Genomic DNA, 27,482 nt, shown 5'->3' with positions numbered 1-27,482 from the left:
TCCTGTAATAACTACAGTGGCCACCATTTAAAAAGTCAATTTTTATCAATAGTTATCCCAGTGGTATTTGACAGACCATATTAATTTCTGACATCTGTAGATCTGTGATGGATAGGATCTGTTAAAAGACAGTTTTAAAAGGACTTGTTCTCTACTGGGATCGAGCCATATATTAAAACTTTATGCATCTGAGAGTGCAGGAACATTTTATTTTTGCCTAATGCTTCTTTGTGTCCCTCAAAAGTAGCTTGTAAATTCCCCTTCAATTTTTATATATAGCTAAATTTCCTCCAAAGCCTATGCACTGAAAATAGGTTGTAATTAAGCAAAGTTATTAATAAGGTTTTGTACGAATAGTCTGGGGCTCGATCCTGGTCCATCTGATGTCAGTGGGAGGTTTTTGCCATTGACTTCAGTGAGTTAGATCAGGTGTGATGGCTGGGCTTTCAGGGTTGAATAGACATGTAACTATGGAGTTATGCATCTAACCAGATGTGCATGGTTACTAAGTGTGCCTATGGAACTTTCATAAAGGCAGCTGAGCCTGCTGTAAGGTGGCTGTGCACTTTGGGGGAAGTTAAACATTTGGGAGCATTTTTGGAAAGGCTAGGAATTAAATGCCATACAAAGATTTCCACAATGGTGGGGCTGGAGCTGAAAAGTCAGCCATCCCAGGCTATGCGTGGGTGGACACTGGCCTGGGTTGCTCCTTAGTGCCGGTCAGTGCTGCAGAGGCTAAGTGTGGGAAACTGCAAAAAATACATACAGTGGTTTGAGCATTGGCCTGCTAAACCCAGGGTTGTGAGTTCAATCCTTGAGGGGGCCATTTAGGGATCTGGGCAAAAATCTGTCAGGGACTGTACTTGGTCCTGCTGTGAAGGCAGGAGACAGGACTCGATGATCTTTCAAGGTCCCTTCCAGTTCTATGAGATAGGTATATCGCCATGTTAAAAAAAAATCTATGGGAAATCAGATAAAAGTGTGGAAATCTAAAGTGCTGTTTATCTAATAAAAGTGTAAGGAGGAAGTACAGACAGAAGAAAAATATGAGAAAACTAGACACAGTCCCAGCCCTGTCATACATTAAGTACACACAAACAGACTGCTTGGGACCTAGTCATGAGGCTAAACATCCATGTCATCCTGTTCATATTGCAAGGCTTCTGCCTTACACTGGAAATGGAAAAGAGGATTGACAGCTGTAAATGCTGTCTTTCACCTGTGGAGTTGAAAATATGAATACTCAGTAAGTTGCACATCTGATACACTCCACTAATAGTCATTGAGCCAGTCATTGAGTGGAGGCATCAGGAATAGCAGATGGGAGAGATACATTTGTAAGTTGCTAGCAATAAAACAGTGCAATAAGATACAGCCCTTGCACATATAGCTTATGAGTGATATCAAGTTGCCCTATCTCCTGGGTAACTTTCTTGCATGATTACTCCTAGGGGAATTGTGCTCCACTGTGTGTGCGCAGAATTCATGTCCCCCACAGATTTCTTTGCTTCCCCACAGAAAAATGACTTTCTGACAGGGAAGTAAAGGAAAGCTGCAAGAGAAGTCACGCACCGTTCCTTAACTTTGCTGGTACATCCTTTCAGACACCTGGAGCAGTCGGCTGAGAAGTAAATCACCTCAGGGCTGGGGACATCTCAGCCAGTGGCTTCTACCCTGAGCCAGGATCAGCTGCCAGTACTGGCTGGGCTGGAGGCAGGAGAGGACAGGACTTTCCCTTCCCCTGCAAGGAGTGGCTGAGGCTGTGTCAGACCCACCCCCGGAAATCTCCCCCAGCTGCAGGAAGCTCAGCATCCTCCCCTGCTTCCTGCCCCCATTGCTCCTCAGCTGTGGGGGTAGGGATCACTGTATGGGGATCTGCTCCCCCATCCAACCAACCCCGTGCATCTGGACCTCCCATATCTAGACACCCCCACCAAGCCTGACTCCATACACCCAGAACCGCCCAGCCCTCCATACCAACCCCACCCCATTGAATCTCAACCCCTGCATCTGGAGCCCCCTGCCTCCAGACCCCCACCCCTGTACCCAGATCACCCCCCCCCCCCACTGAGCTCCCTGCAGTCAAACCCCCAGCCTGATGAGCTCCACCCCCCTGTACCACCCTGGGCCCCCACATCCAGACCTCCACACCACTGACCCCCAATTAGCTGCACCCAGACTCCCACCCCACCAAGCCCCACTCCCCCAGCACCCAGACCCCCCCATTGAGCCCCAACCACTTTCACCTAGCAGCCCCTGCAGAGTCCCATTGCCTCTGCACCTGGAACCCCCCCAAAGAGCCTCTGTGCATCCAGATCCCCCCACACCTAGACCTGCCACTGAGCTGCCCGCACCCAGATTGTCCCACACAGAATCCTCTCATCCCACACCTGGATCCCCTATGCCCCTCCACACTTCGATCTTGCCTGGTTGAGTCTGCCTGCCCCACACCTGGTGTGCCTCACACAGAGGGGCAGGGCCCAGGGTGTTTCTGGGGCAGGCCCAGGCCTTGTCCTGTGTCAGGGTTGGGTGTAACCTGACCACTGATTCCGTGTCCCCGGGGTGGGGGATGGGGAGGCTGCAAGGTGATCTCCTACATTAGTGCAGCCAGTGGCCTGTGCTCCCCACTGCCATGCTAGAGTCTCTGCATTTATTTATTGACAAATAAAACTTGCAGAATTTTAAAATACTGTCCACAGAATTTTTAATTTTTTGGTGCAGAATGCCCTCAGGAGTAATCATGATGGACTAGACTAGAGCACCACTGTCTCTTCTTGGCAGGGGTCCTGTCACCCTCACACTGGGCTTTTAGTCCTGCTTTAAGTGGCAGTCTCAATGTAACTTCAACTAGGGAGTCATTGCAAACACCTTTGTAACGTATTCATTTTTCCTTTCTCATTTTGTTTCTGTTGTACAAAACAATAAAAACTCTCAAACTGAAAAAAGAAATCTATTGCAGCCAGAAGAAAGCCATCAAATGTGAGAGATTCCCCATACGTTGGGGAAGACTTGCTTCTCTCATTGTACGTATGTTCCAGAAATGTACTTACCTCACTGACATGTCCTAAATCATCTGCTTTTTTTAGATCCTGTAGATTCTGATGAAAAGGAAATCAAGCAACTTCCTGGAAAACTAATAGACATGGCTTGCCAGGTTTGTGAAACCTACCTTGGGCAGATGGAACACGAGGACATTGACACAGCAATGGATGCTTCTGCAGTTCTTAGTGAGGAGGAATGGAAAGACTTAATTGAACAGTACTACTGTCTCATTCAGTAAGATTTCACAACTCCAACTGTTTTGAATTAAAGACCTGATTAAGGGTTAGGTTATAATTCCCTTACTCATAATGAGTAGTACTTTACCCCACAAATAGCCCCATTGTAAGGGGTGTAAGATAATCTTCATTGTGAGTAAATGTATCACATTTTGGCCCTAAATGTAAATTCAGATTAGAAATAGACCCTTAATTCCAATAAGAAATACTATAATCATAGACTCATAGAAGATTAGGGTTGGAAGAGACCTCAGGAGGTCATCCCGTCCAACCCCCAATATGTTGTCAAGTATCAGAGGGGTAGCCGTGTTAGTCTGTATCCACAAAAACAACAAGGAGTCCGGTGGCACCTTAAAAACTAACCGATTTATTTGGGCATAAGCTTTCATGGGTAAAAACCCACTTCTTCAGATGCATGGAGTGAAAATTACAGATACAGGCATAGATGTACTGGCACATGAAGAGGAGGGAATTACCTTACAAGTGGAGAAACAGTGATAACAAGGCCAATTCAGTGAGGGTGGATGTGGTCCACTCCCAATAATTGACGAGGAGGTGTCAATATCAAGAGAGGGAAAATTGCTTTGTAGTGAGCCAGCCACTCCCAGTCCCTGTTCAAGCCCAAATTAATGGTGTTAAGTTTGCAAATAAATTGTAGCTCTGCAGTTTCTCTTTGAAGTCTGTTTTTGAAGTTTTTTTGTTGAAGGATGACTACTTTTAAATCTGTTATTGAATGTCCAGGGAGATTGAAGTGTTCTCCTACTGGCTTTTGTATGTTACCATTGCTGATGTCTGATTTGTGTCCATTTTTTCTTTTACGTAGAGACTGTCTGGTTTGGCCAATGTACATAGCAGAGGGGCATTGCTGGCCCATGATGGCATATATCACATTAGTAGATGTGCAGGTGAATGAGCCCCTGATGGTGTGACTGTGGGGACAGAGTAGGCAACGGGGTTTGTTACACGGATTGATTCCTGGGTTAGTGTTTCTGTGGTGTGGTGTGTAGTTGCTGGTGAGTATTTGCTTCAGGTTGGGAGGCTGTCTGTAAGCGAGTACTGGCCTACCTCCCAAGGTCTGTGAGAGTGAGGGATCATGTTCCAGGATAGTTTGTAGATGGTTGATGATGTGCTGGAGAGGTTTTAGCTGGGGGCTGTATGTGATGGCCCGTAGTGTTCTGTTGTTTTCTTTGTTGGGCCTGTCCTGTAGTAGGTGACTTCTGGGTACCCGTCTCGCTCTGTCAATCTGTTTCCTCACTTTGCCAGGTGGGTATTGTAGTTTTAAGAATGCTTGATAAAGATCTTGTAGGTGTTTGTCTCTGTCTGAGGGATTGGAGCAAATGCGGTTGTATCTTAGGGCTTGGCTGTAAAATCCTCCTTCACATGGGTCCATATGATGAAGATGTCATGAATGTAGAGCAAGTAGAGGAGAGGTGGTAGGGGACGAGAGCTGAGGAAGCATTGTTCTAAGTCAGCCATGGAAATGTTGGCATACTGTGGGGCCATGCAGATACCCATAGCAGTGCCACTGACTTGAAGGTATAAGTTGTCCCCAAATCTGAAATGGTTGTGGGTGAGGACAAAGTCACAAAGCTCAGCCACCGGGTGTGCCATGGCCTCATCAGGGATACTGTTCCTGACAGTTTGTAGTCTATTCTTGTGTGGAATATTGGTGTAAAGAGCTTCTACATCCATGGTGGCCAGGATGGTGTTTTCAGGAAGATCACAAATGCATTGTAGTTTCCTCAGGAAGTCGGTGGTTCTCGAAGATAGCTAGGAGTGCTGGTAGCGTAGGGTCTGAGGAGAGAGTCCAAATAGCCGGATAATCCTGCTGTAAGAGTGCCAATGCCTGAGATGAGTGGCTGGCTCACTACAAAAGCAATTTTCCCTCTCTTGATATTGACACCTCCTCGTCAATTATTGGGAGTGGACCACATCCACCCTCATTGAATTGGCCTTGTCAACACTAGTTCTCCACTTGTAAGGTAACTCCCTTCTTTTCGTGTGCCAGTATATCTATGCCAGGATTTAAGGTGCCACGGGACATCTCGTTGTTTTTGTGGATACAGACTAACATGGCTACCCCTCTGATCTTTAGTTCTATTCATCAAAGGAACTCAAGCATTATACAGATATATAGGGTCAGATCATCAGCTGGTGTAAATCAGTGTATACTGATTTTAATGGAATTACTAAACTTAGCACGTGGAAGGCCTACCATAGCACATGGCTTAGCAGTGCACAGCCGTACTACACAACCGTTCAGGATGGAAGGACAGGACACTGTTTACATTTGAAACTACAGCGAGAACTTATGTAGGCAACATGGAATTATCTGAGGTGCACTCTGGCCAGGATAGTAGGGTTTTATCATGCCTATTTTTACAAAAAGTGCAATGGGATTATTCTATTCAGGTTTTTATGCGGTGCTTATACCATAGTATCTGAGTGCCTTCCAGTAAACTAGATGATTATACATCTGTCATGTGATGTTTGTTCTCTCATCCACTCCCAGAGGGAAAAGTGTGCACAGCAGAGTGCCTTGTTTTGATAGTGTGTGTCTTTTTATTTTTTTTAAATAAATATGCCTGTTGCTATGTGTTCATATTAGAGAAGGCAAGGTCAATGAACTGTGCCTTTGATTTGATTTAGAGCAGAAAGTGGAAAGGTTTATGATAGATCTTAGTGCCTGGGGGAGTTCATACCACATTCTTGGACAGTCCCCAGGGAAAGTTCTGTCTCCCACACAGACAAGTTTTACTGTTGAGAATTCCATTGTTCCAGAGGAGCGTAGTTGTGGACCACAGTATTCATCCTGAAGTTTTAAATGGTCTTTTAGATATCCTGGGCATGGAATAAGGTCCAGGACCTTGAACCTGATTCATTATTGGACGCCAGTATAGGGAGTGGAGGACAGGTTTGATATGTTCCCAGTAGCCTGTGTTGCTGAGGATAAATGCTGTGGCATTCTGTACTAGTTTCCTAAATACTGATGTCTTTGTGCCCAGATATATTGCATTGCTGTAATCCAGCCAAGAGATGATGAAGGCTGAATAACTGAGGCAGGTCTTTGCCCACCAGGATGGGACAGTGTTTCCTAGCCAAGCAAAAGATGGTAGAAAGTGTTACTAGTGGATACTGCTACGTGAGAGCTCTGGGTCAGCAAGGCATCCAAGCGTACAGGCTGAATTGACCAATTGTGGGAGTGTATCTTCAACCAATGTGGACTGCACTGTGGCTGTAAGATCTTCAAAGCTAACAGAATGTTGGGAATCATTAAGAAAGGGATAGATAATAAGACAGAAAATATCATCTTGCCGCTATATAAATCCATGGTACGCCCACATCTTGAATACTGCATGCAGATGTGGTCGCCCCATTCAAAACAGATACATTGGAATTGGAAAAGGTTCAGAAAAGGGCAACAAAATGATTAGGGGCATGGAACAGCTTCCATATGAGGAGAGGTTAATAAGACTGGGACTTTTCATCTTGGAAAAGAGACAACTAAGGGGGGATATGATAGAGGTGTATAAAATCATGGTTTGGAGAAAGTAAATAAGTCAGTGTTATTTACTCCTTCTCATAACACAAGAACTAGGGGGTCACCAAATAAAATTAATAGGCAGCAGGTTTAAAACAAACAAAAGGAAGTATTTCTTCACACAACGCACAGTCAACCTGTGGAACTCTTTGCCAGAGGATGTTGTGGAGGCCAAGACTATAATAGGGTTAAGAAAAACTAGATAAATTCATGGAGGATACGTCCATCAATGGCTATTAGCCAGGATGGTCAGGGATGAAGTTCCTAGCCTCTGTTTCCAGAAGCTGGGAATGGGTGACAGGGGATGGATCACTTGATGATTACTTGTTCTGTTCATTCCCTCTGAGACACCTGGCATTGGCTGCTGTTGGAAGACAGGATACTGGGCTAGATGGAACTTTGGTCTGACTCAGTAAGGCCGTTATTATGTTTGTCTTATGTTCTAAAAGGCTTTCCTCTGCCCACCAGCAACACCTCTGTCTGTCTTACGTTCAGCTTCATCCAAGAGCTGAACTCAATCAAGCTCTAGTGGTAGCGATGTGGTGAGTCATCGGAAGAGCTCTATATCATCTACATATTGCCGGCACATGAGTCTGTGTCATCTGACCAGTTCACCTAGTGCTTGCATATAGATTTTGAAAAAGATCAGAGAGAGAATTGATCCCCGTGAAACCCCACAAGTCAGGGGTCTAGTTGTGGAGGTGCAGTTTCCCATCACTACTTTCAGGAAGGACTCAAACCATTTTAGCATATTACCATGGATCCCTGCCACCTGTCTCAGGCAAGATAGTGGAATCTCATGGTCAGCAGTGTTGAATGCTGCACAGAGGCCCAGGAGAATGAGAATAGATGTCTGTCCTCTATCCATTGACATTTCACCCATGAGTGCCACAAAAGTGGGTTCAGTTCTGTGTCCTGGCCTGAATCCAGATTGATCCAGGTCTAGAATGTTACCTTCAATTAAAGGAGCTCATTGTGGGCCTTTTGGTAGCTTCTTTATGAACTGCTCAGGAATGGGTGGATTGATGATGGGTGGTAGTTGGCTAGAACTAAACTATGCGAGGTGGGTTTCTTCAGTGTAGATTGGACTATTCCATGTTTGAAGGAGGAAGGAAAGATTCCTTCTCTGAATGAGGCATTGGTTCATTCAGTTGGAGTGGCACCAGTTGTTCATGACTCTCTTTCACAAGCCATGAAGGGCATGGGTCAGATTCACAAGTCTTGGGTCAAGACTCCTTTAGGGTGTCCAGAACTTCCTGCTGAGTGAATGTCCTGAATGCTGGGAACGCAAGTGAGCTCTTGGTTGGTGGAAGTAGAGCAGATCCATCCTGTTTGAGAAGACTTCTCGAATGGGTGTGATATTTTCAGTGAAGTAGGATGATAGTTCTTAGAGTGCTTGGTACTTGGCTCTGATAAAGGTTGCAGGCATTCAGGATTGATGTGGCAGTTTATCACCCTGGATAGCTCCTTGGGGTGGGATTTGGCAGCCTCAGTGGAGGCTGATAGGAAGGTTCTCTTGGTCTGTAATACAGCTCAGCATAGGCTTTGAGGAATTCATTATGTGTCACCCTGTCTGAATCAGCCTTTGTTTTCTTCCATTGGCACTCAGTTTTCCACTCTTGTCTTCATCCAGCACAGGGTGTCAGAAAACCAAGGAGGACTGTGTGTTGATGGGGAGAAAGGGACTGTTTGGGGGGCAGCATATTAATGGCTGCAGCCAGTATAGAATGGTAATGATTCACCAGGTCCTTGACTTCTCATTCTGTGGGTTGGGTCTTTTAGCAGACTTCAAAATTCATTGGAGTCTATAAGTCATCGTGGTCGGATCAGGATAATTGGTCTTTCTTGTTGTCTGAACAATGGAAGGTCTCTGACCACTGCCTTGATGATGTGATCATTACTGTCCAGGAGACTGACATCTTGATTTTAAATCTCATCTATTAGATGATACTTCCAGCAACACAATACTTCCTAAATCATATTGGGTGCATTGTTTTAGTACTGGTTTGGAGGGGTATCCGTACAACCTCTTCTTCCAACAGTATCGAGGGGTCTGAAGGCCTACCATCTAAGTACTGATTGAGCCTGACCCTGCTGAGGTAGATGAGGTATGACAGGTTCACAGAGTGGCACAAAGCCGGTTGCCAGACATAAAGATTATTTACCACCTTTTCCTCCTCTCACCCAGAATGTGAAGGCTAATATTCTCAAGAGGCTGAAACCACAACTTACTTGTATTTGTAAGATTTGATGTTTTTATACGTTTGTATACAGCAGCTATGATCTTACCCATGCCATCATCTTGATAACTAAGCAATTAATAAATGTAGATTCTGATCCTGCAAGATGCTGACACCTCTCGAGAAGCATCCACCCTTCCTCAAGTCACATTTGATTTAAGCATGAGTTGAGTGGAGTGAGCACCGTTCAGAAGGCACTCAGCACCTGGCAGGATCAGAAGAGCATACAGGACCAGAAGTTTTACAGGGAGAAGGAGCTCAGATAACTCAATGCACATGCACATGGGCCAAGGATTACATAGACTGCATTCTCAGGGACTCTTTTTGTTCTGTCTTTATATCTAGTACAGAGGGTTCTTGGTTTATGATTGGGCTCCCAAAGCACTACCACAATATCGATAATAAACAACAGTATTACTATTTATTCATTGACCATCCAAAAGTGTGCTGGGTACCATACACATGCACAACAAAGACACGGTCCCTGCCTCGAAGAGTTCATATTCTATGATTTTGACGAGACACAGTTTGTGAAGACCTATATTCCTTTGTTTTATGCTGTCTATGCAATTAAAAGGTCTAGAAAAGAAAGGTGAGACTAGCCTTGACTTTCCCAGTGTTCAGATACTGGGTGCCAGCTCTTCTCATGCTGTCCTGCCTGTCCAGGGCTGTCTACATGTTGGATCTAACCCCTCTATATGTTATTTAAAGAAAGAATTCCCCCTTCTTTCAGCCTGCAATTAACCTCACTCCTGTGCTTTTCATAGTTCACGTTACCCCATTATTGCAAGTTTTTATAAGCAGATTATTTCCTTAATAACAGAACTTTCCTGACACTAAGGTTCTAATTGACTTTGAAAGTAATCTTAGGCTGATATTCAGAACATAATAGCAATAGAAATAGCATAATAGCAACATAATAGCACAATATAAATAAAGGAAATGTATGATGTAGTCATATTGCTATTTGACTGTACAATAAATCTGTATCTTGTTATACGGACTTCCACACAATTGCTCTCATAGCCTGGGGGTGGGAGGAGGAGAAGAGACAATACCCAAAATAAATGAGCTCAGTAACCTGTGAGACTTATTTCTGTAAATCCATAATCTAATAATTTCTATCACTGTAGCAAGAAACACTTCATACTGTACTTTAGAAAAACAATATTGACAACTATATAAGCTAAGTTCATAAAATGCTTCTTCTAAAATAGTTATGCATAAAGTATTACCTTTTAAAATTTTGTTTGTTTGTAGTGAAGGTGCTGTCATTTGTAGTGCACATAATTACATTACACAATGTCAAAAGATTCTGAGCAAAATCATGTCTACAAACCCACAGCAAGACATAGACGGTAACCACAATATCTGGATTATTAAACCAGGAGCAAAATCTCGTGGCAGAGGTAAGAGCTTCTTTTGGTTTTTTTTTAATTTAAAGTGTTTATTATTACCCAAAGTTGTAGGATATCATCTGGAGAGGCAACTTGTAAATGTACTGTGTACATCTGCAGTTTGTTCCACCAGGCCATTCATAACTGCATAAACATTTCCAATCAGAACCTTTCCCATTTTCTATGCAAGAGTCATTTTTACATGGTTTTTAACATCTTACCTCTATTACTTTGTGTATCTTGGGGAAGGAATAGCAGAAGGGAAACTTGTCAAATCCTGCAAAGAACTTTAAGTATGTGCTGAAGTGCAAGCATGTGAGTAGTCTTGTTGTCTTCAATGAAAGTCCTTTCAGTTAAGGTCAGTGGAACTACTCACATGCTTAAAGTTGAGAACATGCTTAAATGCTTTGCTGGATTGGGCCCATAATCGCTAGGTTACAGGTAAATCTTTCAGGGGTCAGGTAAAATATATATCTTTGTTTGTCTGAACGATGAAGGTTTAAAAAACATAATTAATGCAGGCAAACTGGGGGGGGTTTATTTGTTTGTTTTTGTTTAATTCTACCATAACAGGTCTTTTCCTGATGATCTATCAATACTCCACTGTTGTTCCTGCATGCATAAGTAGGATAAATGGAAATTCTCTTTCATGTGTAATCTCTCATTTTCGTACACTGTCAGCTACATACATTATTATTAGACATTAACATGCATATTATTTTAATTTTTTTCTCTTCCAGAAATAGTGTGCAAAAATAGACTGGATGATATTCTGAAGCTAGTAGAAGCAACAGATCAATTTCCAGTAAAGGACCACAAGTGGGTGGTACAGAAGTACATTGAGACACCATTGCTAATTTATGATACTAAATTTGATATTAGACAGTGGTTTCTTGTCACTGACTGGAACCCTCTGACTATATGGTTCTATAAAGAAAGCTATCTGAGATTTTCTACACAACGTTTCTCCTTAGACAATCTAGACAGGTAACCAAGGAAGTATAAACAAATATTTTGCTATACAGAATAGTGAATGAACAGGCTGAAAAATTCTGCAGTATGTCAGGTCCCTGAATTTTGACCATGGAATTATGGTAGTGTTAAAATTTCATAAAACCAGTCTATGCTAATGCTTTGACTTTCTGATGATTTTCTGAAGTTGCATTTAGTTACAGTGTGTAAACAGGGGTCATGGTGATATGCTTTAATTAGACTCTTAGTGTCAGTCAGCAGTTGTCATAACTTAAAATAGTGATTCTTACTGTGCCCTCATCCATATGAATATTATAGAAAACATAATTTTAGAGCATTTTAGAATATTAGGGGATGTTTGTTCTTTTATGTATGCTGTAGTCTGTTTATCAAATATTCAAGAAAAGCGATAGGCACACTGTGGGAGTTTTTGGGGGAAATTCTATACAACTTATTAAAATTGAACAAGTGTTAAATATCTCCATGGGGACATATTTTTAGCAAGGGCCATACCAGAGATTGGGAGTGGCAGGATATCTGGTAAATTAATCCCTTGTAGATGCTCTATCAGAATACTTACATGGCACCCATCACAATGCCTAATGACCATTAACAAATGTATCTTCACAACACTCCTTTGAGATAGGGTAGCATTATTATCCCCATTTTATAGACAGGGAACTGGGGCATGGAGAACTTAAGTGACTTGCCCCCAAGACACGAAAAGAGAGTGTGACAGAGCTGAGACCTGAACCCAGTTTTCCTGAGGCCCAGGCCAGTGTTTTAACCACAAGACCATCCTTTGTCTTACATTAGAGGGGAATTAATGAAGGAAACTGAAAATAGGTTTAATAATCAAAACCCTGAGATTTTAATATGAAGATAATTTGTTCTAATGTAATATGTTTCTTGCATTTTTTCAGCTGCCTGCTATAATTGTGGTGTCCTCTCTTCACAGCTCCATTCATCTTTGCAATAATTCAATCCAGAAACATTACAAAAATGCTGCAGACCGGAATCCTCTATTGCCATGGCACAATATGTGGACAAGCACCAAATTTCAGGAGTACTTACAAAAGAGAGGTCGAGGCAATATGTGGCGAAATGTTATCTATCCGTCCATGAAAAAAGCCATTACCTACACAATGAGGATGGCTCAAGAGAGCGTTGAAGCCCGGAAGAGCAGTTTTGAGCTATATGGGGCAGACTTTATTCTTGGAGAAGACTTTAAACCATGGTTGATTGAAATCAATACTAGCCCAACAATGTTCCCTTCTACACCCGTCACAGCAGAGCTGTGTGCGCAGGTACAAGAAGACACAATTAAGTTAGTTACTGAGAAGAAACGTGACAAAATCTGGGACACTGGAAAATTCGAACTTCTCTGGAGGCAGGTACGAATAATTCTACATCATTCACTAATCAGATGGAATTTAGTTTGGTGATTGTTTTAAAATCTAATTAACTTAGGTGTGTGGAGAAGTAGCTGGAGAATTTTGCCTAGCAGTACCTGTAGAGGAGTGGCACTTGCACTTTGTGGCCATAGCCCCTCCCTTGGCTACATGAGGCAGCACCACCCCGAACCCCCTCAGTTCCTTCTTACCGCCTATGGCGGGAGTCAGAGCTCTGTGTGGTCTTAAATTCACATTCTGTCACTAGTTTAGTGTTTTTTCTAGCTGTGTATACTTTGTAATACCCTTAGTGCTACTTATGTTTAGTGAAGTATTCTCCTGTGATGCCCTCACCATTGTTTAAACATTGTCCGTCATGTGGGGGAACAGTCCCTAAGAGCAAATGTTATACCAATAGAATAAAAACCAGCAGGATCTTATTAAGAGGGATAAGGCAAAGATGCCACATTTATTGTAAATATACTGATAAAGCAAAAGATAAAAGTAAACAACGTTGTTTGACTACTTATTCCTATCACTACTTATTCCTTATATACACGCACACATATATATATATATATAGAGAGAGAGAGAGAGATTCATTCACACAATCATTCATTCAAGTTCTGTATAGGTGTTATAGTTACCAGCCTAGAAGTTGCTCATGCCAAGTTACTGGCCAGGTATCTTGGTCATGAGGATGGAGCCGAGTCTGTGTCAGGTGCACCTGATGCTCCTGGAGGTTGGCAGCAGAACCAGAGACTCAAAGTCATCAGTCTTTAGAGTCCCTTCTTATAGGAATTAATTCCTATGTTAGTCTATGGGAGCTGTTTCATCCTGCTGTTGCTGACTCAATCAGCAGATGGCACATTCCTGTCCAAAGTGGCACATTCCTGGTGGCTCCACACTGTCCAAAGTTTGTGTTTCTCATCCTTCCAGGTGATGGGGTGGGTCCCAGTTTACCCTCCGGGGGTTTCTGGTCATCCACTCGACACATTCTTTGGCCGATGGATACTCCTTTTCTAGGCTGGCACCTCCCTAACCATCCATGTATATCAAGCATTCATCAGCATACATTCCATCCCTTAACCATATTTTAATTTACTGTCTCCACCACTTTCAGAGTGTGTGCTAATTCATTTGAGACTCCCGGCCCTTTAATCACAGAGGGTGGGGGTCTGTCCTAGGAGCAGTTGAATGAAGTGAAAGACACTTAACAGCTTATAGTGTTTGTTTACATTGTATAACAAAGTCAGTTAACTTGTTTGTAAGTTTTACATAGTAGTCACAGGATAGATATAATCAATGGTTTCTACAGACAGTAGCTTACAAGTTTTAACAGAAGACCCAAGAGATTTTTGTACTTGGTGAAACTGTTGGATTTTTAAAGTGTGGGGGCCAAATTATGAGGGGGTCACTGTCTCTTGGGGGAATCACTGTTAGTACCTTCTTTAATATCCCTACACGATTCCCACATGTGGTGCTTGTTGTGCTTGGATGAGGCTCATGTCAAGAAATGGTATTCAGTCAGTGGATCGTTTATTAAATTGACTCAAGTTGCAAGCAACCGTTGCCTAAAACAGCACCTGCTTGAACAAGCCATGTGGCCTGTTTCAGCACCAAGGTCCTCATTGGTCAGGGGTCACCCTCAGGTTCCAAGAATCCTTCTGCCTTGCACTCTGGAGCAGGCACCTCTCCAAAGAGACTGAGGAGCTGTTCCCCATGTAGCGTGCTGAGGAAAAGGTCTCATAAGACCAATCGAGACTGCTCCTGGTCTCATGTGGACTCTCCCATCTCTCTCAAGAAGAGCGTGGACCGGCATAGGGTTAGTGCCGGTATGCAGGATGACGCGGGTGCCTCTAACCACTCCCCAGTATCGAGTACGGTGGCTATAGACCCTGTACCATCAATTCCAATTCTGGCCCCACGGCATTCGTTGAGTCCGGTACCAATGAGGGTGACCCCAGCACCAACTGTTTTGACATCGGCAGCATGCTATGTGGATACAGATCTCCTCCAACTTTCCATCATGACCTCTCCTTTGGCCCAGGACTTGGTCAGTGTTGCGTCATTTATAGCCCCATTGGCTGGAGGGATTGCTGAACCCTTGGGTTCACCCTTCCTCACTCTGTGGAAGCAGAGCCAATACTGGGCTTGGTACCTGGGACCTCAGCACCAGGAAACTCCATTGCAGTTGGCACCGTGGATGTTACCGTGGCAGCTTTCACTGCCCTTCACTTTGGCACTGTCAGCTGTTTTGTACTGCTGCTGACTTCAAGGTCAACACCATTTCTGGCACCAGTGTACTCGCTGCTGGTGATACCTCTTCCATCATTCACACTGGTCTCTGACTTATTTTGGGCAACGGAGGAGTCAGACCAGTTACTTGCTCCCTCAGACTGTCTCCTCCTTTATCCCTGGAAATCCAAGGTTCCTTGGCATCGAGGTCGGGATCTTCCTCCTCCCGGTTTCCATCACCCAACCTACATTGGGGACCATTCATGGAGCGGTTGGTATGGGGCTTCTACTGGCCACTAATGCCCGACCCTTTTCAGTAGCTTCCATGTAATCCATGGCATGCTCCTCAGTTGCAGAGGTTGCACTCCTCAGCTTGCTCTAAGGCAAGGTTGCCAGGCAAATCAGTGGCAGGTTCAGGCACCAGTGAGTCTTTCCTGTGCAGAGCCCATGGAGCTGTCCCTTCCAGCTCTGCCAGTCCAGGAATGGGAGCTAGCCTTGATGCAGTTAACCACCTCTTCTTCGTCCCCAGATGATTCATCAGTGCCTGGTTCTTCCTCTCCTCCAATACCAGAGGATTTCAAGGCCTCTCAGGACCTTTTGCGGTGCGTGGCTCCTTCCCTGGGCATTTGGACAGGATTTCTGCGGAGAACTCCCATAAGTTAGTGGATATCCTGCAGCCATCTGCTCCTGGGAGAGTAGCCCTCCCTACTAATGATGCATTCCTAGAGCTTACACAAGTCCCATGGAGCACACTGGCTTCAATACTGCCTACTGCAAAGTGCACGGTGAAATGCTGTTTCATCCTGGTGCAGGGATTTGAGGGTTTGTACTCCCATGTGGCCTCAAACTCCCTAGTCGTAGCTGGAGTGAATGACAGAGCCCAGCAGAGCAGGTTTAAGTTCACTCTTAAGGACAAGGACTCCAAAGAGATGGATTTAAGGTGCAGGAAGATCTCCACCCTGCAAATGCAGATCACGAACCAACAGACATTGTCCAAGTATGACTTTGTAAATTGGACAGATATGTCTAAGTTAGTGGGCCAGCTGCCTGAAACCTTCAGAGAGCAATTTTGGGAGTTTGTCAGCGAAGGCTGTTTAGTGGCCAAGATGTCGTTTGCAGTCTGTATTGAACATTGTGAATACTTTGGGCAGAGTTTTGTCCTCTCCGGTGACCATGAGAAGGGCGTCCTGGCTGCAGAATTTGGGCATTGCTTCTGATGTGCAGCAAACTATAGAGGATTTGCCCTTCTGTGCTGGGTGTTGTTTTCAGACAACATGGACAAGTCCCTGCACTCCTTCAAGGATTATAGGGCCACCCTATGTTCCTTGGGGGTGTATACACCATCAGTGCAGACAGCAACAGTACTGTTCACAATGCACCTTTTGGCAGCCTTTTTTCTCTCAAGACAGTTGGATTACCCCAGAAAGGGGCATAGATCCCAGAGGAGGAGGCATTTGAGTCTGGGTTTCGACCAGTCAACACACCCTCCCTTGGCACTCCCCAAGCGCCCATTTTGACTCCTTGGAGCAGAGCAGAGGTCCAGTCATTACTCCCTTTACTCTGCCTCTGTTTGGGGACAGGCTAGCTCGCTTTTACGGTGTTTGGGGCTAGATTACAAGATGGGTCCTAGCATCATCAAATTGAGCTAAGCTATTCAGTTCCTCTCCACTCCTCCCCCACCCCCATCTGCCCTTCCCACCCCTCTTCAGGGCCCCCTCTTATGAGATACTGCTCCTCAAGCAGTCTTCTCTTTACTGGCTATGGGAGTGCTGCTGGAAGTTCCTCTGGAACACCAGGGTCAGAGCTTCTATTCCTGGTACCTCCTGGTTTCCAAATCCAAGGGAGGAGTAAAACCTATTCTCGACTTCTGCAACCTCAACAAATATATCAGATACTTGAGGTTCCATATGGTTGCCCTTTCAACTATCCTCCCCACATTGACTCAGAACAACTGGCTTGCTGCTCTGGACCTTCAGGATACTTACATCCATGTGGCGATTCTCCTGAGCCACAGAAGATTTCTCTGCTTTGTTGTGGTGAACCACCATTTTCAGTACAGTCTTTCCCTGGGCATCACACTGCACCTACTCGACTGCCTGGGTCTCATCATAAACACAGGAAAGTCAACAATGGTCCCCACTCAGAAAATCAATTTCATTGGGGCCCTAATAGACTCTACGAGTTCAAGGGTATTCCTGCCCATCAACCGTTTCTAGACAATTTGTAGCCTTTCTCTCAGTCTGCAGTCCCAGCCTTCCATGACAGTTCACATGTGCCTGAAGCTCTTAGGCCACATGTCTGCATGTATACAGGTGGTTCAATTCACAAGGTTGTGCCAATACAGGCTCAGAACTGTTTTCCTTCCATCCCTTCACCCCTGGACAGGTTAGTGCTCCTCCCTCAGTCAATCCTGGATTCCTTGCAGTGGTGGATGGTTCAGGGGAATGATGTCAAGGCATTTCCTTGATCTGGCCCTTACCAACCAGGACTGCTGTCACGGATCTAGAATCATCTTGCAGACCATCTCAGCAGGAATTTTTCCCTGAACCATGAGTGGTCGCTGAAGCCCAGTGTTCTGCAAGTCATCTTTGGAGTTCAGCCAATGCTGGCTAGTATCCAAGACATCTTGGAGTATTTGCTGCATCTTCAATCATCGTACCTTAATGCTTAGCTCTTTAAGGGTGCGCCTGGTGGCAATCTTAGCTTTTCATGCTCCCATTCTTGGAAGATGGTGGCGAGGTTCTTGAAAGAAATCCTTTGTCTTCATCTGCCCATGATGAACTGGCTTCTTTGTGACACCTTAACATAGTCAGAGTGGCTCTCATGGGACCTTCGTTTGAGCCTCTGGCATCCTGCTCCTTTCCTCTCATGTCAAAAAACTGCATTCCTCGTGGCGATAACATCTGCGAAGAGAGTGTTTGATGGCAGAGCCTCTGTACACACAGTTCTCCAAAAACAAAGTGACATTGCAACTGCACCCGAAATTTTTGTCGAAAGTGGTCTTTCAGTTTCATTTAAACCAGGCGACATATTTGCCTGTGTTTTTTCCTAAACTGCATTCATTGCCAGAGGAGCATCATCTTCACACATTGGATGTCAGACGATGGCTGGACAGGACTAAACCCTTTCAGGCTTCCTCTTGTTTGTTTGTGTCATATGCAGACCATATGAAGGGACAGGCAATCTCTTCACAGACGATCTATAAGTGGATAACTTCCTGCATCAAGACTGCATATGAAGTGGCTTCGGCTATGCCCCCTTTATGGGTGTGAGCTCATTCTACAAGAGTGCAATAGCATTCTTAAGTTATGTCTCAATGTTGGATATTTGCAGGGCTCATTTATCTCACCATTGAATTTTGGCCTTTGTGTGTTTGAGGTCATTTAAACAAAACACTTCCTTTTCTCAATGTTAGCCACCTTTAATGAGTAATGGCTATAACTTTATTGCTTCAAACTGATGGGTTAGTTGGTAACTAAACAGTGTGCTAATCTGGTTCAGAGTTCTTACAGTGGAAGGAACAGGATGCTGTATTCTAGAGTCATTGCAACTGACTGAGGCCAATGTTAATCTTCATGTTAATTAGTAAATTATTTTAGTGTTCTTTTTTTATACTGATTGATATATCTAAAGTGAAGAAAAACAGAGCACAATAAATTAGTTATTCAGTTAAAACAAATTAAATAAGATGCTTGCAGCACCAAGAGTCATTATGATGCAAGTTCTGACTTGCTGTGCCCCAGAGGGGAACATACTTGAGGGAGAACAGATGGCAGTTTTACTGTGTGCTGTCTCTGGGACTTGAACCAGTCAGGTATGACTTCAGGCTCTGATCCTGCAAACACTTATGCATATGAGCAATCCCATGTGTATAAAGTTAATCACGTGCATAAGTGTTCACAGGATCATGGCTTTGATCTATGCTGGTTGCAGTGGAGGCTGCAGCAGACGTACAGAATCAGTTAATTCCCTGGCTTCTTAGGCCATCCTCTGTTCACCTCACATAAATCCAGTTTTTGGTATTGCCAATTTTAATTGGTCAGTTTAGTCACAAGGTAACGTTTTATGAAATAGAAAAAAAACCTAAATTTAGAAAAATTCTGATTTCATCACCAAAAATTGAGTTTAAAAGAAACATTCTGGCAGAATTCAGAAAACAAAGAAAGGACTGTTACAAAAGCAATGCAATTAAAACCCTTTTGAATATGCTGACTTTCCCCTCATATTTTTATTTTAAAATTTTTGGCCAGCTCTAATAAATACCTGCTTTCTTAGCATTATTTTCCAGGAAGTATATTACACCTGTGCTGGCTTTGTTTCTGGGTACAGTTCAAGATATTGATTTTGAGCTGTTAAGCTCCTTTTGTGGCTTTTGTAAGTTTTTTGTTTCTTAGAGGGATAGCTCAGTGGTTTGAGCATTGGCCTGTGAGTTCAATCCTTGAGGGGGCTATTTAGGGATCTGGGGGGGCGGAAAAAACTGTCAGGGACAGTACTTGGTCCTGCTAGTGAAGTGACCTTCAAGGTCCCTTCCAGTTCTATGAGATAGGTATATCTCCATATATTTTATTTATTTAGAGACTGTGTTTTACCCAGAAAGTAGAGATCAGCTGGGATGTTCAAGCTAACAATCCCTAGAGTCGGTTACTGTGTTTGGAGCAGGCATTCTCAGGGGCCAGTCCTGGAGATGGTCTGTCATTCTTAATTTCAACCTACAAGGCATGCTGTAAGGCTTATGCTTTTACCCCATTTTTTTCTGAACAGTGGGTTGAATGGGGAGGATTTTAATTGTGTTGAAAAGTTTCTTTCACCTTATTGATCATGATTGTTGTGGTAATATATTATTTCCAATACCGTAGCACCAAGGAGCCCCAATCAAGGGTCAGGGCCCTGTTGTGCTAGGCACCGCAGAGACAAGTATCAAAGAAGAGGGACTCTCACCCAGCAAGTTTACAGTGTAGGTGTCAGACAGGGTGCAACAGTTGGGTGATACAGACAAACAAGAGTGACGGGTTTGATAGGCTGAAGTAACCATAAATCAGAGTTTAGTATAAAAGCAGAAGTCTCAGTAGTTTTCCATTATTATTTTGTTCATTTTCCTTGGCCAATGTGTTAGGCCCATTATATAAAGTGGAAAAATAGACAGCATGTAGAAACTAGTAGCTTTAGTAAGTTCTAAATTATGCAGTTTTGGTCACAGTGGTGTGGAATCCTTTGTCACACAAAGTGCTGTATGATCCCATTTTATAAATAGATGTAACCCATGAAACAGTAGTGTCTTCATTTATAATTTAGTAGTACATGATTCTGTTGAGAAATTTAATTTCTTTTTTGTGTCTCTCAAGCCTCTTTTGGATCTGCCGCCGTTCAGTGTTACAGACCTTTTTGTGGAAGGAGTTGGTATTAAGAGATCAAGGCAGAAAGCTGCTCCCATCACTAATTTGAATTTTCTTGACACATTAGCAAGAATACCACAAACAACTGAGTGTGCCTCACCCAATCATGAAAAACAAGGAGAATCAATAGGAACTGTAAATAACAAGCAAAACATCAAAATTAAAATTGAAAAAGCTACTTTTTGCACTTTACCTAAGCCTCTCAAGAGGCCACCAGGGAAAAGTTGTAAAGTAAGGGATGCACATGTGAAATCCACTGGGCACATAGATTTTCCCAGCTTAGTTTTACAACCTACACAAAGCATCACAGAGACGAAACATGTGCAGTATATAAACAAGGCAAAAGGAATAACAGATTCAAGCTTTCACAGAGTAAATCAGACCGCCTCTACCTTTCAAAATATGAATCCCTTGGACTGGCCTTTACTTCAGCCTTCCAAAATATCAGGTAATATCTGCTGTTTAGCATTATTTCACTATAAATTACATAAAAATACATTTTAGAGGGAAAGTAGAAATTAGGTATACAGCATAAGTTTTTGGATTGCTTAGCTAGTTATTTGTATACTAGAATCGTATTCTAGTTATTTGTCTCTCTAATAGAAATAGCCCCAAACTTTTCAGTCTCTCCTTTGGAAATCTCTCCATGCCTCTAATAAGTTTTGCTGCTTGCCTCTGAATCCCCTGTATTTCTGCTGTATTGTTTTTGAGAGAGTGATCAGAATGGGACACGGTATTCTGGGTGAGGGCATACCATTTGTATATATAATATAATGGCATACTATATTTTGAAGATTATTTTCTATTGCATTTTTTATACAGCATACATCTTGTTTGTTTTTTGGACTGCCGCTGCCTATTGAGCACAAGTTTTTATTAAGCTATCCACAATAATGCCCAACTCATTTTTCTTCTGTGCAGAGGTCACAAGTCCTTATTATTTCTGCTAGTGATAGCTGGCTAGTCTCTTTCAACTTCCTATTATCTCTGGATGGCTCAAGGGATTGGTACTGGAGTACAGAGACTTTCACCTCTGTATCACTAGTTCACATGTAATCCAGGTCAGTAGTGACCATAATTTGTGGGTGCTGGTCGTGGCTGCCGGATATGTGGGGACTATGCACTAGTTCCAGTGGACTGATATTCACATTACAAAATCACCATCTTTTAGCAGAAACTGGAACCTAATGGGCAGAGAGGTCAAAGACTAAGCAAATATGGATACTGAACTTCAGTAGTTCTCCAGGTCAGTTTTGAAACATCATCAGGGCAACAGGAACTGCAGCTGCTGTCATCTGTACCTGTTCTGTGGATAAGAAGAGGATTTCAGTTTAAAGGCCTATAAGCCCTAACATTTCATAAGTTCTAAATTCATTAAAAGGGATCCTCTTCCTACTGATACTGCCAAGTGTGTTTTAAAAACATAGCATAAGGATGTGGTATGTGGTGTTCAGTTTGCCAAGAGTTGGATGAATAGGCATATTTCACTGTCAGTTGAACTCTTGTCTACAGGCTTACACACACATCCAACACTTACAGAATGGTCTGCTTGTGGTATCTACACAGTCCTTTTCATGTATTAACAGATTTTGCATTAATATCTAAGGCTCACAGTTTCCATGTAGTCCTGTTTTACTATTGAAAAAGTGCTATATAGTATAACTGAACACAGTTTTTGAAGAGTTTATTATGATTTTGCATAATAAGGACTTTTAAAATATGGATTTCAGTTGAAATGTGGGTTAATTAATTACTGCTTTATTTTTTTGAAGGTTTGCAGAACAGCAACAAGAAAATTCCATGCTTAGTTTGTGGAGACACTTTCCAGTTGGAGAAAACTTGTAAACACTGCAGCTCCTTTTGTGCAACAGTACTGCAAGGAAGTTCATATTTACCTATGAATGATTGTTCTACCCCCGAAAAGAAGGTGACCAGCAACAAGATAATTGTTCATAGCAATGTCTTCCCTGAAAACATATGAGTCCATTCTGAGTACTCCAGTCTTTTAAAGGCGTTTTTTGAAACAAAAATAGAACTGTACAAGCCTTGCATAAACCGATGTTGAAGAAAAATTATTTACCATGAGCAACTCAAAGATAATATTTAAAGGTCTTGGGCTGCAAGAGTTGGATATTTTTGTAAACCATGGCTGTGTCGGAGACTAACTGATTATATTGAAGCCAATTAACAAAGTTTACTATTACAGCAGCTCTGTGGCCAATATGCTGGACCCAACTGTGTGGAAAGTTCAAAGAAATACAGTGAGCTCTCTTTTTATGTCATGCAATACTCCCTCCATTTTTGCATCTGCAATCCCCTGTATGATGGCCATCTTGTAAACAAGAGTTTCATCAACTGTAAAAACTCTTGAGTGTCAGTGAATGGGAGTGGAAGGGCTTGCCAACCTGTCCACTGGCACATAGTGTAGTGTAAAAAAAACACATTGTGATATCTTTTTCTTGGAGACACCTGGGGAAGAAAGGAAGATTGCTTATGATCAGTACCTTTTTACAAAATATCTTCTTGGGATATCCCCCCGTACTTTGGGCTATGGTCCTTTACTGCTCTTCCATGGTCCACATGTCAATTAAGTCAGACAAGGTGAACCAGTTAAACCAGCCATTTATTTCCCCGCCATTAATATGAGGATAGTAGTGTCAAAGTAATTCTATATTCTTAGCTTTTCTTCCTGAATTGACCAAGGAATTGACCTCATCTGTGATCCATGGAATAGCCTATCTTCCAACGGTGGGCTGTGGACCCTTTAAAGATGTCTAGCTGACAGACGCCTGTTCTATTTGTCAGTCAGGAAAGAACCCACCCTAATTTAGAGCGTCTTGGGGATTCCTCAGGGTGCTTATTGGAGTTTCTTTACAATACCTGTCAGAATCCAGTTCCCATTTTGCCAGGAATAGCCAGTGCAGAATTCCTAATAAGTTATTCCACAACCCGGGGCTTAAAATCAGAATTAGCCTCTACATCTCCAAAGCTCAAGAGGAACAAAGAGTTTCATAGAATCAAAATGTAAAACACACTAGTGATAGAAACTGCCTGTTATACCAATCAATTCATCTTACTTCTACTGCAGGGTTTTTTATTCCAGTACATTTTCTTTTTGTTCAATCTATTTCAAAAGTCAGGAGGGGTTGGTTTCACCACTACTCCCAAGAATAGACTCAGTGGTTTTTGTGATAGTTCTGGCACCTTGTTTGAGTGACAAGGGTACATCACACTTGAGTGTGACTGATCTTTAACAACTGGCTTCAGTCGTGACATAGCCCAGCATTACAGAAAGTTAGCACGTTCTGACTCTAGTGGCCGCTCATACAGTTAGGATCAAGTTGCAAGTGGCTGAATAAATCTATTTCAGTTAACTGTCTGAAACAGAGAATGTGGGGGTAGGCTCACAAGGCCCTGGAAAAATGCCGGCAATCTGATTGTGGTTACACATTCCAGGTTGTGAAATACTGACCTCCTCTAGAGATTTTTTTTTTCCTACCCAAACTATTGAAGGTGCCAGATACACCCTTTTCATGCAAAAAAGCAAGCAGGAGTGCATAGGAGATGATAAATTAAATCCTATTCTTTCATTAAAACAACTTGTATTTGCCATAAAAGCAGCAGATGGTGGGTGGGACTGCAGGAAAAAGAGAGCCTATGCATAAGACATGCTATAAAAATGTCCAAGACCAAGCAAATCATCAGGGAACCATAATTTGAGCCTATGTGAATGATCCTTATTATACCAAGTACAGACATCTTTTAAGGTCACCTGATATCAGAAGACCCATGCAAACAGACTGCATTAATAAATATGAGAATGGTAATCTTGAATACCAGTAAACAGAGTATCCTGTATGTCAGTGGTTCTCAAAGCCGCTCCACCGCTTGTTCAGGGAAAGCCCCTGGCAGGCCGGGCCGGTTTGTTTACCTGCCGCGTCCACAGGTTCGGCCGATCACGGCTCCCACTGGCCGTGGTTCGCCGCTCCAGGCCAATGGGGGCTGCAGGAAGGGTGGCCAGCACATCCCTTGGCCCGGGCCGCTTCCTGCAGCTCCCATTGGCCTGGAGCAGCGAACCGCGGCCAGTGGGAGCCACAATCGGCTGAACCTGCGGACACGGCAGGTAAACAAACCAGCCCGGCCCATTAGGGGCTTTCCCTGAACAAGCGGTGGACCGGCGTTGAGAACCACTGCTGTATGTGACAAGGTGCTGAGTGAGAAGCACTTAATCAGCTCCTGCCACTCCAGCTCCAATCAAGGGGAATGGATTGGGACTGGTTGGATAGCCCGGTGTCTGCCTCGTAATGGGCAGCACCTGCCAGCCTCATTAGCCAGAGCTATAAAGGCTGGGAGGAAGCCAGGGGAAAGGTGGGAGAGGCCAGGCAGGCACGCACGCACGCACGCACGCACGCACAGAGGGAGGTGAGAGCCTTCTGGTCTGTTGCTGGCCAGGCCTGTACTTGGCAAAGTTGCACTTGCACCTGTACATAGGTGGAAAGTGGTGGTGGGAAAAGAACTGTAAATAAAGAACACTGGTGTTGCATCAAGTTGAGGCGTTCCTGACTGGTTGGAGAGGGCAGCAGGGGCTGAAACCAAAGGGGCCCAGCTTGCTCCTCGCTACACTGTAATAAGTAAATGATCAACAAGAATGGTACAAGATATGGTGAGCTGACTAGGATTGACATGTGCACCAAAACCACCTGCTGTATAGCATGCAATGTTTTTATTTGAGGTTAGATGATCACCTCCCACTCAGGCCCCTTTTACACTGTGTAAAAGGGCTGGAGTGGCATAAGAGATCCTAAAAGCCACATATCCAGCCAGGGAGGATTCCCCCTGCCCAAGCTCTGTGTAAGGCTGCCTTCTGACTTGCCAACCCTTGCTTAGGGGCCAGGGGTGGGCCACAGCACATGGTGCTGCAGAGGTTCCAGGCAGTGCAATGGATCATAGGACAGCCTTGGGGTGCTGCTGTAATTTAGACAGGCTCCTAGAACTATTTAAGTTATGCTGGGGGGTCTCCATCCCACAAAACAGTCCAGGATTGGGAGGGCACAAAGGTGGCTGAAAACCACCTTTGCGCCCCCTGCCTCTGGACTGCAAGTCGTACATTGCACCCAGAATATTTCGGGTGTACTGTCATCTCTGCAATGGTGTTTTTATTGATGGACATGCTGTTGTCTAATTTGAAATATGAAGACTTGGAAATGCAAAAGGATAAGCCTATTAGCAAGACAAAGGGAAGAAAGATCATATCCATAAGATTGGTTCAGAAACAGATCTCTCTGACAGTTTCCCCACGCTCAGTAATGAAAATCCACTGCCCAGATCATAAGGATTCCAGTAAACGCACATTGCCAGTATTATACCAGTAGAGCATCATGTATATCACATGTAAGTCCTGATTTGTGTTTATTGTGGGCTGTGACAAGTTGGGGGCTCTGTACACAGGGCCGGCTCCAGGCACCAGCGCTCTGGCCGCCAGGGAGAGCAGTGCTCTGGCCGCCGGGGAGAGCGGAGCCGCGGCGGGCTCGCCACCCTCCCCCCGGCGCTCTGGCCGCTAGGGAGAGCGGAGCCCCGGCCGGGCTCTCTGCCCTCCTCCCAGCACTCCGGCCGGTCGGGGAGAGCGGCCCGCGGCCGGGCTCGGCACCCTCCCCTGCCGCGCTCCCCGCCGGGGGGGAGCCGGGGGCGGCGGGAGGCTTTTTTGTCTGGGGCGGCAAAAAAGCCAGAGCCGGCCCTGTCTGTACAACTTATGAATTCTGAATGATATGTAATACAACATACAATTACTGTGTTATGAAATGCCTGTATGTATGTAGATCCAGTGTTGCTGACAGGACATGCAGCAGGTATGCTCCAGACAGAGGACAATGAGAAGGGACTTAATATTTAATGATTGTGCTTTGACCCCAATGGTTATGTGTAAGAACCACTGATCTGAAGGGAAAAAATATGTTCTCCTCTGTCTGAAGAGAGCCGGTGGGGGAAGAGGAGAGTGGTGGAAAATTACCAAAAGACAGGACCAGTGGTGCCAGGTATTGGAAGTGAGGGTGTATAAATAAGGAGAGCCACATTGGGCAGGTGAGAGGACAGTCACAGAGGATGGGTAAAAAGTCTCCATGATGAAGCAGCAATCCAGCATGTAGCAGCTTCATGAGGCAGGAGACCTTACCTGCTTTCCTGAACACACATGGTCTCCCAAGGGAAGAATAAGGTAGTGAGGGGCATTACATCAAAAATGTTTGTTTTCTAAATTATCTGTACTCTCTTGTGCTTCATTTGATTAAGTAAAGGAGCATTAGGTTGTTAGAATCTGTGTGAAGTGTGTGTGAGTGTTTTATATGCTTCAGAATTACCACAGCCCTCCCAAGAGAGCTAAACAGTAAACCACAAAGCTTACATCTTAGGGTGGAACTCTGGGAGAGGTGTGTTTGAGTGCGAGCAAATCTACAGGGACACCACTGCACCCAGGGGCTTGGCAGCAGCACAGTGGATTCTAGCTCTCAGAAAGCAGTGTTAGATGGCAGGTCTGCACCTTGAGACCCCAACAATGGGGCAGTGGCTGGGCTTTGTTCAGGCTGCAAAGGCTATAAACTCCTCTGGGGGATCTAGGGATACTGAGGCTTGGATTCCTCTCACAGCAGTTGTCTGATGGGTGGCCAGCAGGGGATGCCTGACTGGATCTGTGACATGGGTCCCATTCCTGAAGGAGCCATGAGTCCACATTGGCACCAATACATGATTGCTCCTATGTACAGAGGGGAAAATTAAATCTTGCCTTGGGCAGGCTACAGAAAGTGGCTAGCTGACTAAATGCATTGGGATGGTTCAGTTTTTGGTGCTTGTTGAATGGGGCCATAAAACTCCTCAGCCTCTGTTGATGTTGTAGAGGTCAAGTGCCCTGTGCAAGGGAGGTACTGAGCTCTCTTGAAGCCAACCATCATTGAGAAACCTGGCTGCTGAAGCAGAAGTTTTCCCTTTCTTCTCTTATGGAAGGGAACTAAGGGCTTGTCTATACTTATGGCTAAATCGGTA

The 27,482-nt window shown here is 44.0% G+C and overlaps 1 protein-coding gene across 15 annotated transcripts in view; it reads left to right on the top strand.

Moving 5' to 3' along the window:
- TTLL8 (tubulin tyrosine ligase like 8) overlaps positions 1-22,727 on the top strand; it is a 57,033-nt gene extending 34,306 nt beyond the window's left edge. For 11 of the 15 annotated variants that reach the window (XM_042844302.2, XM_024109306.3, XM_024109310.3 and 8 more), the window contains 6 exons: positions 3,087-3,276; positions 10,320-10,468; positions 11,197-11,443; positions 12,387-12,822; positions 20,400-20,898; positions 22,223-22,727. In XM_042844302.2, coding sequence (XP_042700236.1) covers positions 3,087-3,276; positions 10,320-10,468; positions 11,197-11,443; positions 12,387-12,822; positions 20,400-20,898; positions 22,223-22,431 — 1,730 coding nt within the window. In that variant the 3' untranslated portion in view covers positions 22,432-22,727. The remainder of the gene's footprint in view (positions 1-3,086; positions 3,277-10,319; positions 10,469-11,196; positions 11,444-12,386; positions 12,823-20,399; positions 20,899-22,222) is intronic. The other 4 variants (XM_065555020.1, XM_024109309.3, XM_024109307.3 and 1 more) reach the window with 3 other exon arrangements.
- Positions 22,728-27,482: the final 4,755 nt, after the last annotated feature.

The sequence above is a fragment of the Chrysemys picta genome, chromosome 1 (genome assembly GCF_011386835.1).
Source record: "Chrysemys picta bellii isolate R12L10 chromosome 1, ASM1138683v2, whole genome shotgun sequence".
Lineage (NCBI taxonomy): Eukaryota > Metazoa > Chordata > Testudines > Emydidae > Chrysemys > Chrysemys picta.
Note: the sequence above shows the minus strand (reverse complement) of the source record. Positions and strands in the feature narration are given on the sequence as shown.